Genomic DNA, 15,346 nt, shown 5'->3' on the forward strand with positions numbered 1-15,346 from the left:
AGCCGACAAGGTACAAATCTGTCGTTCTGCCCCTGAACAGGCAGTTAACCCACTGTTCCTAGGCCGTCATTGAAAATAAGAATTTGTTCTTAACTGACTTGCCTGGTTAAATAAAGGTAAAATAAATAAAAAATCATAGGAACCTGTCCGTGCTTTACTCGGTGCAGAATGTGTTTCACCAAGGTAAAAATAGTCGTAGCATTAGCTTGAACGCCAATTACATGGTTTTGTTCAAAAATCCTAGAGACAAACTGCAAATTAGCATTCTAGCTCAGCAGATGTACCCGGGAAGGAAATCCTACTTCATGGAGAGCTATGAGGACGCTACCAAAGTGCCATTTTCTTATTTAATCGTGGATTTAAAAGCAAATATTCCAGAACACCTGAGGCTACGAACCAGCCTGCTCCTCATGGGAGTGGCCGGCTGCGTACATTCCTAAAAAGTAACGGCTATGTCTCTGCGTTTAAAAAGAAACCTGCCCCTCTTGAGAAGCCTAGTTGGGGCTACAGCTAAAGAACGGACGGCCATCTTGGGTCATCTCACTTTGGCATCGCCTGCAATATTTGTACCATTTCTTTTGGTCACTTTTAGACGCAAATGCACCAAGGTGTTGTTGAAGTCCAGATAGTTGTCACCGTGGCCTGGTATGAAAAATTATATAGGACCGTTGTCTGTAATGGCAGAGTGGGGCTATCTCCACATAACTGGACCTCTCTATTTGAATGTTGGGTTACGGGGGGCGTGAAAAAAATCGAGCTCTGTCTTTACAGCTTCAGAGGACATGCGGTGTAAAAGAGCCATGTTGCACTCTTCTTTTAGAAAATACTTCAGAGTATTTTTGTCGTTTTTGGTCCAGACCTCCTCACTGTACCACGTCTTTGACTTACTGAGTTTCTTTTAACTGTTAACCTCTGCTTTTTAGAAGCAAGCCTGCGCCTTATACCCAGAGGTCTCTTTTTTGGTCTTCGAGACAACATCATAAGCCCCGAGCTTTCTTGACGCTCTGCATCTGGTGACGCCCTTCTGGTCATAGCATTGGCTACAACCTCACTTACTGTATTTTTAGCCACTGATTTTAAATGTGGGTTGGCTATGCTGAAGCCTCTCTTCATAAACGGTAAAACCATCCTAAAGAGGTTACGAACTATCCCTCCTATCCCCGAACCGTACATGGTCGGGGATCCATAACAGCCGGGTAGTCCATTACCCACTTGATCAACATAGTATGAGACATAGCGGTTAGGGTCGAGATGTTGATGGTCCATAACCCTATTTAAATTTATTTGTATTATGTTTATAAAAATATATAATACTAATATTATATTTGTAGAGAGGTTTTGGTGGGTCTAAAGTGGAGTTTTACAATCGTTTTACCATAAGTAAATTCAATGTTTTCGTTCTGATCCGTTTTAAGCTCAACCAGAATGTTTTCAATATATTTCTTGCTTACAGGTACGTAGTGTGGCTTGTCGTAGGTGACAGTGACTATGTCCCCATCCTTTCCGTCTATATGAACTGTTCTCAGGAGGGGCACACAGCTGTCTCCGACCCTTTGATAGGATATGATGTCGGTATACACAAATATGTTGTAAAATCCTGAATGTATATCCGCAGGAAATGGGAATAATTTATCTTTCACATACGTCCATTTATTGGGACCCATCCCCAACATGTAGGCTAACTTACCGCTGGTCTTTATACCCCCGTCAGCATCCCCTGAGATTTGTACACGTTTATGTATAGGGTTGTAGATCAGGAATATTTCCATATTGTTCAGGGTTAAGAGTTCATTCAACTCTGAGACGATCCTGTCGACAGTTTTTTAAGCTTTTTTAAGCTTAATAAGTTTTGCAGGTTCCGATATCCCTTTGCAATAAAAATCACGGTCCTTATCTTTGATATTATACCAACTATGGGGGTATGTAATCTCGCTGAGACCTACAGGCCTCTGGTAACTCTATAGGCTTTGGAAAATTGGTTGTATAATTCTAACTCTGATTATTACGACGCATTACTGGGGAGAGTCAGGTAGAAGCCGGTGTGTTCCATGATGCACTCCTGTGTACCCGCGAATGATGGGGTATTTATCATGCATGAGGGTTTAAGTTAACCCCCGATGCCTCCACCACATCCTGCTCTAATACCCAACTGTTGAACTTTTGGGGCCAGTTTTTCCAGCGGACCAGCACCCATTTTTTTTTTTTACCCTTTTCTCTCTTTTGATCTAGAATCTCCTCCACGTGAAAGACTTTGTCTTTACCCAACTGTACCTTCTGTAATTCCTGCTCATAAAAAGATCCCTCTATAAGCTCCCCGTCATAATATTTTAACTTGTAGACCTGGGGTATGCGTGGCAGACACTGTGGGAGCAAGATGTACATATAGGGAGAAACATAATACTGTACCACAAGAGAAAGATACACTTAGAGTGCATTTGCCATTCTGGTAAAATGCATTGTCTATTGTATAGGACAGGAAGCCAAAGTAAGGCCATGAGAGCATAGGACAGCTGGACATACCAAGGTCAGAGGGACATACAAAGGAGGGGGTCAGCCAAATGACCAACTGATGGACTATAGACATAGGGTATATATTTTTAGGACATGAAGAGAAGAGACACATAGTCTACTAGTCCTAATAAGGACAAGCTAAACATAAGGGGCCCATAGGATAAGATGGGCATGTATTATTTTTGGGACATGAAGAGGTCCTGTCACCATTATAACTTGACTGAAAGCAGATATGGGCGTTATTGGGCGTGAACAAGCAGGAAGCACAGATTGAAAGATAATGGTGGCAGATGGACTGAGGGAAGTAACTTCATTTGCATGTGGGATGGACTCATATGTTGTATGTGTATAAAAACAGAGCCAGTGCTCTGGAAAAGGGTGTGTTCCGCGGACCATCTAGGCTTCTGATATGTTTGTATTAAAAGCCTATATTGAATTCACAAGTTCTTGTAAGTGTTATATTTTGTAACGATCCTCCAAGACAACACTCGGTAGCGGTGAACAACTAATCGCTGCTCATATTTTGAGTCTAAACACCCCTCAACTTGGATATACGCACCAAGTCCCCAACTATGAATTTAAAAAAAAAAAAATTCTTACGGCGAAGGGGGAACAAACCATACAGATTTTTAAAGACTTGAAGAAAAGAGTTTTCAGAAGAGACCTCGGAGGGCTTCATACATATACTCTTATGGCAGCTGTTGTTGTATCCCTTCACTAAACCTTGAACTATATCGATATATCTATGCGTGTGGTGAGCTGTAAAATATTGCCACATCCGCTCCTTCAGAGTTCTGTTAAAGCGTTCAACAACTGAAGCTTTCAAATCCGAGCCTGTAGCAAAATGTACTATATTGTCCTTCTTCATGAGTTTCTGAAAAGTATTATTAAAAAAATTATTTTCCGCCATCAGTCTGCACTTTCTTTGGGGCTCCTCCATCCTTCAAGATAGGGTCAAAGGCCCGGGTCACCTCTGCCCCGCTCTTATTTAAGCCCCTTACAAATGCTATTTTAGAGAAAATATCTGTAACCGTTAGCATGTAGCGATTTCCATCATTTTTATCTGCAAGGACCTGCATGTCACATAGATCCGCCTTTCTTACAGGTTTATGGAGAGTCTATGCATCCTGCTCTGATAACCACTCATTCACTTTAGCATCACTTAACCGGCTACCTGTTTCTTCGGCTATAGCTCTCTGTAAACGTTCCTTACCCCCATAAGACCCGGGGTTAGAGGGATTATAATAAATGTTTTTCAACATCTGCTCCGCCATCCTTCTTGCCTCTCTGAGGTACAATAACGTTAATGAGCCACTTTCAAATAACGACAACATTTCATTTTCATTATAGAATTCTTATTTTATTCATGCATCAAGTATTACGTATACAGACAATTCAGGATTGTCTGTATATTCAGTCCCAGTTTTCTCAACGATCACAGCATGCAACACCCTGTATATTTGGTTTTGAGTTACAGACTTGTGTCGCTGAACTTTGAAAACACACATGTCAGATATATAAGCATATAAACAACAAATATGATACACGTTACAATTAAATGGTGTTTCAAACAAGTAAAATCTTAGACAAAGTTGTTTCTAGTTCTTCAGAATCATCCACAACATGATTCATGATTTGTTCCATTTTCAGCACACGCTCTACATTAACCCAGGCATTGTGTGTTGTGTAGAACGATACATCGTTCACTTTATTTTCAATAATCTGATTATTTGTAAGTTCTCTCAAAAGAAGACATTTATTTATTATCTCTAACATCGTATACACATAGTTGCCCATTGCATTACATCTAAATAACAACATGTCACTCGGTCTCTTGGGGTTTATTGAGCCAGAAAGTCATCACATCAGCCACCACAACTTCCCGGTATTTATTGTCGTCCAACAGGGTGTGTCGGATTTCTTTGAGTTTATCGTGGATGTAGATTGCCTCCTTCAGTTCATGTAGGAATGCCGTGGTTACCAAGTAAACTCCGGGGATAGACGGCACAAGACCCATAGACTCCAGGGCTCTGACCAGCGATGGTATAAACCTGCAGGACCAGTCTTTTCACCAGCTCCTCAAATTGGTTGAAGAAGTAGTATCTTGGCGGGTCATATACGGCGCTTGCTGGGGTGATTGATCTCACAACCGATGCATTTCTCTTATATATTCTCCAATAACCACGTCTAGAAGTGTGGCTTCAGTGGCCTTTATGGTGTCCACAAAAATAGTACTGACTACCCCATCAAACACGTCCTCAGGCTGTGTACATGTAGGGGGTGTCGTGGGTCTCGCCAGGGGGGAGTAGAAAGCCGGGCTGCGAGGCATAGAGTCCTTAGGGTCTGGCCCCCATGTCGTATCGGAGTCCTGGTATGTTGTATGAATATCCATGGTGTATGATGAAATGAAGAACTGGAGGCTTTAAGGGCACTCCTTTTATTGTTGAACCAGTCCTTTGGTTATCAGGGCGTGGTTAACGCAACCGCGTACTTAGTTTTCTTCGGAGGCTGTCCCTTCTGAGGATGTACCTTCTTGGGGCTCCTTTGAATCATAATCCTCAGGATTCGTATATATTATGCACTTCTTTACATGAACAATGCTCTGCCGCTGTTGGCTCTGTACAAAGAGAGCGTCCAACAGCTGGAACATTTTCAATTCCATTAGATCCCAAATTTGAAAAGGAATAAGCATGTGCAACCTAAAATCCCCTCCATCACAAATGTTTTGGTTGCGGGTTTCCTCGTTGCCGAAATAGAACTCCACGTAGCCACATGGAAGTCCATTCTTTCTTTGTATTTTCACCCTGTGAATTATTCTTCCTGAGGAGTCAGGGGCACCTTGAACAAGCTATACCCCCTTGGTGATAAGGCTCAGTTCGGGACACACAACCTTGCGAAAAACCGTCCAGTCTTCAAGCCCGTAGTCCACTCCTAAAGTCTGGTCTGTATATTCTTCTCCTTCGGCTACCGTATAGAGGTTCACTCTACAGGCCAGGTAATCAAACCGATACCCCGATTGATGTCCATTAGACATCAGCACTTGATCTTTCAGCGTAGTTGCGGGCGGTATTTGGGTTCTATACACACTTAGAAACCATTTTTTTTGGCGCATCGTATATTGTGGCTTGATACTTGGCCCTTTCTCGATGTTTCAACCGAGGTCCTGCTTCCGTTGTTACAGTCATCACAGCTTTGCCACTGATCACAAAATCCATGCTGATTTAAAAAATCTTGTTTAGTGTTCTGAGGACGCATGTCTTGTTCTGGGCTTTATTTATAAGGCGTCTGCCAACCCCAATACCCCAGGACATTCGTGTTTCATAGACAACAACCCTAAGGTCAATAAAACAGGAGGTGGGGGGGTCAAACTCTTTGAAATGGTCATCCCCCCAGTTCAAAGAGGCCACTAGACAGCAATCATCATGACAACTTCAAAGGCATTATATACATATTGTCGCACTCACTCCAAGGCGTGAGAACAGGAACAGGATGAACATATATGGGCATAACCACGCAATCACTTCCCGCCAGGATGTCCTTACCGGATGCCCAAATATGGGCATGCACATGTCATCCGGACATAGGGTCATAAATCAAACGTTTGACGTGTGCCGTCTACTTTATTCTCTCTCACACCAAAACTGACAAGGTGCACACTGATCAGTAAAGAGAGACTAACATTATATAATGCTCCCTTTCCTCTGCATTGTTCTCTCACAGTGAGAAACTATAGGATTACAATAGTGTTCTACACTTTCTTCATTTGATCAAATTCAACGTTGCCAATTATTTAATGACATGAGAATTAAGTGGAGTGTCTAATCTTAGCTGGTCTGAGAGAACTGATGAGGCCTGTCCTTTAGGTATACATTTGTGTCTTTTTAAATGACCCAATCTGTAGAACCTCTTCCCACAGTCAGTGCAGTGATAAGGCTTCTCTGAAGTGTGTATCCGTTGGTGTGTTTTTACATTGCCCAATTGGGAAAAACTCTTGCCACATTGAGAGCGGAAATAAGGCTTCTCTCCTTTGTCTTTTCTCTAATGACCTTAAAGCTCAGCTGGTGTTTTAACATTTCCTACAGTCAGATCAGTGGTAAGGCTCCTCTCGTGTTTCCTTTGGTGTCTTTTTAAATGGCACATTCAAGAGGAACACTTTCCACAGTCGGAGCAGGAGTAAGGCTTCTCTCTAGTGTGTGTATGTTCAGGTCATTTTAAGGTGTCCGGACGAGAGAAACTTGCCCCACAGTCAGAAAAGGAGTAAGGCTTCTCTTACTCCTGAGAGAAACTCTTTTCAAAGTCAGAGCAGGAGTAAGGCTTCTCTACTTTGTGTATACGTTCATGTTGTTTTAAGGTGCCCAGGTGAGAGAAACTCTTTCCACAGTCAGAGCAGGAGTAAGGCTTCTCTCCTGTGTGTATACGTTCATGTTGTTTGAAGTTGCCCAGTAGAGAGAAACTCTTTCCACAGTCAGAGCAGGAGTAAGGCTTCTCTCCTGTGTGTGTTCTCTGGTGAACTTTTAGGTCAGTTGATGTTTTGAAGCATTTTACACAGTCAGAGCAGGAGTAAGGCTTCTCTCCTGTGTGTATACGTTCATGTTGTTTGAAGGTACCCAGTTGAGAGAAACTCTTTCCACAGTCAGAGCAGGAGTAAGGCTTCTCTCCTGTGTGTGTTCTCTGGTGAACTTTTAGGTCAGTTGATGTTTTGAAGCATTTTACACAGTCAGAGCAGAAGTAAGGCTTCTCTCCTGTGTGTATACAATCATGTTGTTTTAAGGTGTCCGGACGAGAGAAACTCGCCCCACAGTCATAGCAGGAGTAAGGCTTCTCTCCCGTGTGTATACGTTCATGTCGTTTTAAGGTACTCAGTTGAGAGAAACTCGCCCCACATTCAGAGCAGGAGTAAGGCTTCTCTCCTGTGTGTATAAGTTCATGTCGTTTTAAGGTACCCAGTTCAGAGAAACTCGCCCCACATTCAGTGCAGGAGTAAGGCTTCTTTCTTGTGTGTATACGTTCATGTCCTGTGTGTATACGTTCATGTCGTTTTAAGGTGTACCAATTTGAGAAACTCGTCCCACATTCAGAGCAGGAGTAAGGCTTCTCTCCTGTGTGTGTTCTCTGATGAACTTTTAGCGCAGTTGACGTTTTGAAGCATTTTCCACATTCAGAGCAGGAGTAAGGCTTCTCTCCTGTGTGTGTTCTCTGATGAACTTTTAGTTTAGTTGATGTTTTCAAGCATTTTCCACATTCAGAGCAGGAGTAAAGCTTTTCTCCTGTGTGTATTTTTAGGTGTATTTTTAGCTTAGATAGAAATGGGAAAATCTCCTCACAATGTGTGCAGTGGTGAGACCTCTTTGCTATGTGATCTTCCTGTTGATGCTCTCTGGATATAGAGAATGTCTCAACATGGTTTCCTGTGTGAACAATATCAGAACAACCAGTCAATTGGTGTGATATACATATCAATCAAATGTATTTTATGAAGCTCTTTTTACATAAGTTGTAACAAAGTTCTTTACAGAAACCAACCCAAAATCCCCAAAGAGCAAGCAATGCAGATGTAGAAGCACAATGGCCACGAAAAACTCCCTAGAAAGCAGGAACCTTGGAGGAAACAGAGAGGAACCAGGCTCAAAGGGGTGGCCGGTCCTCTTCTGTCTGTACCGGGTGACATATGTATTCATATCAGTAGCCTGTACAATACAGGGGAATAAAACTATTCTAAAAGTGGGTAAGAGATGAAAGCAAAAAAAAGGGGCTTGTCATCCTCTACTCACTATAACAAGGGTTAGTAACGACACAGACTAATTTCATATCATCCTCCACTCACTATCACAAGAGTTAGTAACTACACAGACTCACTTCATAGAACTTTAAACACTGGCAGTTGGTCTACTTCACTTCTTTAGTCTACTCTCTGATCACTCCAGATAGCTCAGTTAATAAAACAAATGCTGGCAATACTGGTGTCAAACCATGCACATCTCAGTAGCATGAAATAACATCTACCTTCTCATTGAAACAGTTCATCATGAAACAGCTTTTTGCAACTTTTCATACACAGTGGGAAGTTGGAATGAACAACAAACTTAGTTAGATAGAACCTGCGCTTACCATGATTAACAGATTTCCCAATCTTCTCCTCCTCTTCTTCATCTTTAATGTTGACATTCAGCTCCAGTGTTTGACTGCTGTCTTCCACCTTCACTGATGCCATCTCTGGATCCTGCAGTGCAAACTGGGCTCGTCTGTCACAATCAAGACCCAGTGACTGTAGGTTTGGACTCAGTGTGGAAGGAGAGAGGCAGGCTGGGTTTGTCATTACTGTTGATGTTACTGGCCTCAGACTTAATTCTAGTCCTGTAGTAACAATGAGAAACAGAAACAAATGTTATTGTCTTGACAGTTCTGGCACTTTCTTTACTCTCTAAAAATATATTATATATTCAATTATCTAATTCAGTGCTTGACTTGGACTGAAATGGGTGCTGGTACTGTTTATATTTAGGCACAGGAGCTCCACAATACTGTTGAGCTAATATTCTATAAGAGGAACTGCCACGACTTCCGCCGAAGTCGATCCCTCTCCTTGTTCGGGCGACGCTCGGCTGTCGACGTCACCGGTCTTCTAGTCATCGCCGATCCATTACATGTTCAGTATTTAACCCTCTGTTTCCCACATGTATGTGTGCGTGTTGATGTTGATGGCTGGTATTTTGTTGCCGGGCTAAGTATCGCCCTCGTTTCCTGATTCTCAGGGAAGGCCCTGGAGTGGGCCAACGCCTTATGTGGGGGAAGAAGCAGCTTGTTGGACCACTAGGATTTCACGTCTCGTACACCTGAGGCAGGGGACGAGGAGCGCACAGGAGTTTGTGATGGAATGACAGGGCCCTGATCGATCACTACCGGTGCAGTCTGCGCGAGGACGTCCGTCGGGAGTTGGCCTGCAGGGACACCACTCACATTCAACCAGCTGGTGGACCTGTCCATCCGGCTGGATAGCGTGCTGGCTACCCGTGGACATCCAGATCGGGGTCTGTCAATTCCATCCCCCAGCACCACCGCCCATGGAGCTGGGAGGTGCTGCACTTAGGGCGACCGGAGGCGGGGCCATTCCATGCACCATCTGTGGCCGCAGAGGGCACACTGCCGGTCGGTGCTGGGGAGGTTCCTCTGGGAGTCGAGGCAGCAGGCGCGAGGACGTCTGTCGGGACACTCTCGTGTCAACCCAGGTGAGTAGGGGTTTCCATCGGTGCTACTACAGTGGAAAGCCTAGACCAGGTCTCCACCGTGCGCATCCCCTCTGAATATACCGATTTGACTCAATTACCACCCCATCGACGGGGGGGGGGGGGAATTGTGCGATAAATCTCCCGGTAGACGCAGCACTTCCCAGGAGTCACGTGTATCCCCTGTCGCAAGAGGAGACGGCGGCTATGGAAACATACGTTTCCGAATCTCTGGGGCAGGGGTACATTCGGCCCTCCACTTCACCTGCCTCCTCGAGTTTATTTTCGTGAAGAAGAAGGATAGAGGTGTATTGACTACTGAGGCATTAACCAAATCACTGTGAGGTATTTACCCGCTGCCTCTCATAGCCAGTGCGATCGAGTCAATGCACGGGGAACACTTCTTCACAAAATTGGATCTCAGGAGCGCTTACAACCTGGTGCGTATCCGGGAGGGAGAAGAGTGGAAGACGGCGTTTAGTACCACATCAGGCCATGAGTACCTTGTCATGCCATACGGGTTGATGAATGCTCCATCAGTCTTCCAATCCTTTGTAGACGAGATTTTCAGGAACCTGCACGGGCAGGGTGTAGTGGTGTATATCGATGACATTCTGATTTACTCCTCTACACGCGCCATTTATGTGTCCTTGGTGCGCAGGGTACTTGTACGACTGTTGGAGCATGACCTGTATGTCAAGGCTGAGAAATGCCTGTTCTTCCAGCAGGCCGTCTCCTTCGTAGGGTATCGCATTTCCACATCAGGGGGTGGAGATGGAGAGTGACCGCATTTCAGCTGTGCGTAATTGGCCGATTCCCACCACGGTAAAGAAAGTGCAGCGGTTTCTAGGGTTTGCCAACTACTACCGGAGGTTTATCTGGGGCTTTGGTCAGGTAGCAGCTCCCATTACCTCACTGCTGAAAGGGGGGGACCACTGCGTTTGCAGTGGTCGGCTGAGGCGGACAGGGCTTTTGGTCACGGCTCTGTTTACCTCGGCTCCTGTGCTGGCTCATCCGGATCCCTCTTTGGCGTTCATAGTGGAGGTGGACGCAGGTCTGAGGCTGGGTTAGGACCCGTGCTCTCTCAGTGCTCAGGTATGCCACCAAAGCGCCGCCCCTGTGCCTTCTTTTCGAAGAAGCTCAGCCCGGCGGAGCGAAACTATGACGTGGGGGACCGGGAGCTGTTGGCTGTCGTCAAGACCTTGAAGGCGTGGAGACATTGGCTTGAGAGGGCTAAACACCCTTTTCTCATCTGGACTGACCACCGCAATCTGGAGTACATCCGGGCGGCGAGGAGACTGAACCCTCGCCAGGCAAGGTGGGCCATGTTCTTTACCCGTTTTGTTTTCACCCTGTCCTACAGACCAGGTTCCTAGAACGCTAAGGCAGATGCACTGTCCCGGATGTATGACACAGAGGTCCATGGATAACACTCCCATACTCCCGGCCTCTTGCCTGGTGGCACCTGTAGTGTGGGAGCTGGACGCGGACATCGAGCGGGTGTTACGTGCAGAGCCCACTCCCCCGAGTGTCCAGCTGGGCGTCTGTACGTTCCGTCTGCTGTCCGCGACCGTTTGATCTATTGGGCCCACACGTCACCCTCCTCTGGTCATCCGGGTATCGGTCGGACAGTGCGTTGTCTCAGTGAGAAGTACAGGTGATCCACCTTGGCTAAGGACATGGGGGTTTATGCTTCCTCCTGCCCGGTGTGCGCCCAGTGCAAGACTCCTAGGCACCTGCCCAGAGGGAAGCTACAACCCTTACCCATTCGACAACGGCCGTGGTCGCACCTGTCGGTGGACTTCCGAACAGATCTTCCTCCCTCACAGGGGAACACCACGATCCTGGCCGTTGTGGATTGGTTTTCTAAGTCCTGCCGTCTCCTCCCTTTGCCCGGTCTCCCTACCTCCCTAGAGACTGCGGAGGCCCTGTTCACACACGTCTTCCGGCACCACGGGGTGCCTGAGGACACAGTATCTGATCGAGGTCCCTAGTTCACATCAAGGGTCTGGAGGGCGTTCATCGAACGTCTGAGGGTCTCGGTCAGCCTTACCTCAGGTTTTCACCCCAAGAGTAACGGTCAGGTGGAGAGAGTGAACCAGGATGTGGGTAGGTTTCTGCGGTCCTATTGCCAGGACTGGCCGGGGGTGTGGGCGGCGTTCATACCTTGGCTAGAGATTGCCCAAAAATCGCTCTGCCACTCATCCACTAACCTCTCCCCCTTCTAGTGCGTACTGGGGTACCAGCCGGTTCTGGCACCTAGGCATCAGTGCCAGATCGAGGCTCCTACGGTGGACGACTGGTTTAGGCGCTCGGAGGAGACATGGGACACCGCTCTTGTGCACCTTCAGTGGGCCGGGAGGCGTCAGAGGACTGGCACAGACCGCCACGGCACACCGGGGCTCTCGACCCTCCACCTGCCCCTCCACCTGCCCTGCCGGAAACTGGGCCCGCGGTTTGTGGGGCGATTCAAAGTCCTGAGGAGACTGAACAAGGTTTGTTACAGGTTACAGCTTCCCCCGATTACCATATTAACCCCTCGTTCCATGTGTCTCTACTCAGGCCGGTGGTGGCTGGTCCACTCCAGGAGTCTGAGGTGCGGGAGGTTCCTCCTCCCATTTGGACATTGAGGGGGACCCGGCGTATGCAGTTCGAGCCATACTGGACTCGAGGCGTCTAGCGAGGGGCCTTCAGTACCTCGTGGAGTGGGAGGGGTAAGGTCCGGAGGAAAGATCCTGGGTGCCGGTGGAGGACGTATTGGACCCGTCGATGCTGCAGTAGTTCCACCGTCTCCATCCGGGTCGTCCCCGAGGTCGGTGTCATGACTTCCACCGAAGTCAGTCCTTCTTGTTCGGGCGGCGCTCGGCGGTCAACGTCACCGGTATTCTAGCCATTGCCGATCCACTTTTCATTTTCCATTTGTTTTGTCTTTTGTCGTTTTTTTCACACCTGGTTTCAATTCCCCCATTACAGATTCAGTATTTAACCCTCTGTTTCACACATACATCTGATGGCTCGTATTTTGTTGCCGGGCTTTGTATGAACGCCAGTTTATTCGTGGTACCGGTATATTTCACGGACCGTTGTATTGTTCCTATACCCGTGTTTTTTTGTGTATTAAATACCTTGTCCACGCATCTCAACTATCCTGCATCTGACTCCTTTTCACCAGTTACCCAAAGCCTTGACAGGAACATGAGCTCAAACAGTAGACATTTGAGGTTTGTGTCGAATTTGAATCAGGTTTTTAGGGCGGTGCTAAAGTGATCTTAGAAGTAAACAGCGCCTTTGAGAATGCTGATCGCATGCAATGATGACGCAAAAAATGACTAGGTATCCTCTCCTTACCCCCGTCACTGTCCATATCTTGTTTTTTAAACGATGAGAGAAGAGCTACACCTGGTGGAGAGAGATTGCAAGACATAAATAGTTGCTTTATGCATGCTGTTCGTTACAGCATGACACGTCACGATGTAACGGACGGTCAGTTTTTTTCAGCTTTTCTCCAATACTATGGAGCCATTACCATGTCTATCAACGCTTACATAGAAACGTAGTTCACACCCCAGAATTTGAAGTCAACACACAGCAGACATGGTGGGCTAGGATGGGAATGCTGTGTCGCAAAAGTTTACGCGAGTTCATTACGTCCTGTACCTACGTTATATTGGTAGGTATTTACGTCAGCTTTGACATCGGTTTTGCACATCAGCGTTCAACTAGACACCTGATATGTTCACCGATATATTGTGTATCCCTAGTCAGTAGCTTGAAATAACATCTACCTTCTCATTGAAACAGTTCATCATGAAACAGTTCTACTGCAACTTTTCATACACAGTGGGAAGTTGGAATGAACAACAAACTTAGTTAGATAGAACCTGCTCTTACCATGAGAAACAGATGTCCCAATCTTCTCCTCCTCTTCTTCATCTTTAAAGTTGACATTCAGTTCCAGTGTTTGACTGCAGTCTTCCAGCTTCACTGATGCCATCTCTGGATCCTGCAGAGCAAACTGGGCTCCACTGTCACAATCAGGACCCAGTGACTGTAGGTTTGGATTTAGTGTGGAAGGAGAGTGTCGTGGAAATACCGGAGCCTGTGAGTTCAAAAATACTTTATTACAAAGTAATAGAACCCGAGCTGGTTCATGAAGCAAGTGTCTTTCCAGCCTTGGCATACACTTGTTATAGTTTTCCTCCTTTACGTAACTCCTCTTTATGTTAATGGTTCATCCCCTCGGCCATTTAGCCACCATTATCTTTTTTGCCTTGCACTAACTTTAGCTTGGTTTCACATTAGGGCATAGATTCCATTCAAAGCAATGGTACAAAAATAGACAGATATGCACACTCCCAAGACAGGTGCATGTAGGGCATAGATTCCATTCCTGGCATAACCATAGCAACAGTAAACATGAAGCCATAGCAAGTGGTACAACAATAAACAGACACACCCACTCTCAAGACAGGTGCATGTTTAATGGCGCCTAATGACCTAGACACACATAGAGTGCACTTATTCTGCTGACTACTCTAAGATGTATAATGTGCACACATTTACTGGAAAATTCCCAATAAGAGGCAGGCTGGGTTTGTCCTCACTGTTGATGTTACCAGCCTCAGGCTTAATCTGAGTCGGCCAGTAGTAATAAATAGGAACGGATACAAAAGTTACTCTTGACAGTTCTGGCACTTTATTCTCTATAAGAGGAACATGAGCTCAAGCAGTAGAAATTTGAGGTGCTGGTACTCAGCTCCAGTGAGCTCCTGTCCAATTCAAGCACTGATCTCATTTCAACAGATCTGGTAGCTAAGCATTGACAACAAAACACGAGTTCATTCACATTAGACAAAGTTTACACTTTATATTAGGCTACAGAACTTAATCTATAGTAGATTTCTGAATTGACATAAATGACTCAAAAACCATTCAGTACAAGGTTGCAGTATGTTTCAGGCAGCACTACGTACTATTTTCCTGAATAACCTGGTCGTCCCTGTATTATTTAAATCAAAAAACAATATTATTTCCGTTCACACCATAGTAACATTTATAGACAGACAGAAACAACTGAATGTCTCAATATTAGTACACGTGTAGAAAACTGATAATCGTTACATTTATCTCCAAAACAGTAGTGCAACCGTAAAATGGTGTCTCTCTGCTGCACCCTCACTGCCTGCACTGAAGTCCGTTGATGCAGACCGAGAGGGAGCCGCCATTTTACCAGCTCGTGAATTTTAACGTTACACAAAACCAAAAACGACATGTTAAACGAACCCAGAAATCTCAAATTATTTGATCCTTAATGAGATTACCTTGACGAGATACATCCACTCAGAAAAACCCAGAGTATCTATGTCAATTGTAAAAAAAAAAATAATTTAAAAAGTGATCACGTTCACTCACGAGGTTTGGCACATTTTTTTTCTTCTACCAAACGTGATAATAACTTTACGTATTTGTTACCTAGCATGTTATGACATGTTCTTAAGATTTAAAACGTGCTATTACATACCAGTAGTTATACATTTGAAACGTACACAGAAGTTGTGGTCTCGACTGCACAATTCTGGCGTGTCCTTTGTTGTGAAGAATGATGTGCGCAT

At 45.4% G+C, this 15,346-nt stretch overlaps 1 protein-coding gene across 1 annotated transcript; it reads right to left on the bottom strand.

Annotated features, from left to right (window-relative positions):
- Positions 1–3,554: 3,554 nt before the first annotated feature.
- LOC139372861 (oocyte zinc finger protein XlCOF19-like) lies at positions 3,555–15,346 on the bottom strand. Its single transcript, XM_071112712.1, has 5 exons — positions 15,256–15,346; positions 13,626–13,833; positions 8,620–8,865; positions 7,455–7,919; positions 3,555–7,369 (listed from the first exon to the last, which is right to left on the bottom strand). The coding sequence occupies exons 2-5, from the start codon at positions 13,726–13,728 to the stop codon at positions 7,362–7,364; spliced, it is 822 nt and encodes a 273-aa protein (XP_070968813.1). The 5' UTR covers positions 13,729–13,833; positions 15,256–15,346; the 3' UTR covers positions 3,555–7,361.

This window comes from Oncorhynchus clarkii, chromosome 18 (assembly GCF_045791955.1).
Source record: "Oncorhynchus clarkii lewisi isolate Uvic-CL-2024 chromosome 18, UVic_Ocla_1.0, whole genome shotgun sequence".
Classification (NCBI taxonomy): Eukaryota; Metazoa; Chordata; class Actinopteri; order Salmoniformes; family Salmonidae; genus Oncorhynchus; species Oncorhynchus clarkii.

Excerpts from the sequence above, each read along its gene's own strand:
- LOC139372861 (XM_071112712.1), bottom strand. The coding sequence starts at position 13,728 with ATGGCATCAGTGAAGCTGGAAGACTGCAGTCAAACACTGGAACTGAAT. Across the intron at positions 8,866-13,625 it reads TGGGACATCTGTTTCTCATG|GACTAGAATTAAGTCTGAGG; the intron begins GTAAGAGCAGGT and ends TTGTTACTACAG. Across the intron at positions 7,920-8,619 it reads TGGGAAATCTGTTAATCATG|GAAACCATGTTGAGACATTC; the intron begins GTAAGCGCAGGT and ends TTGTTCACACAG.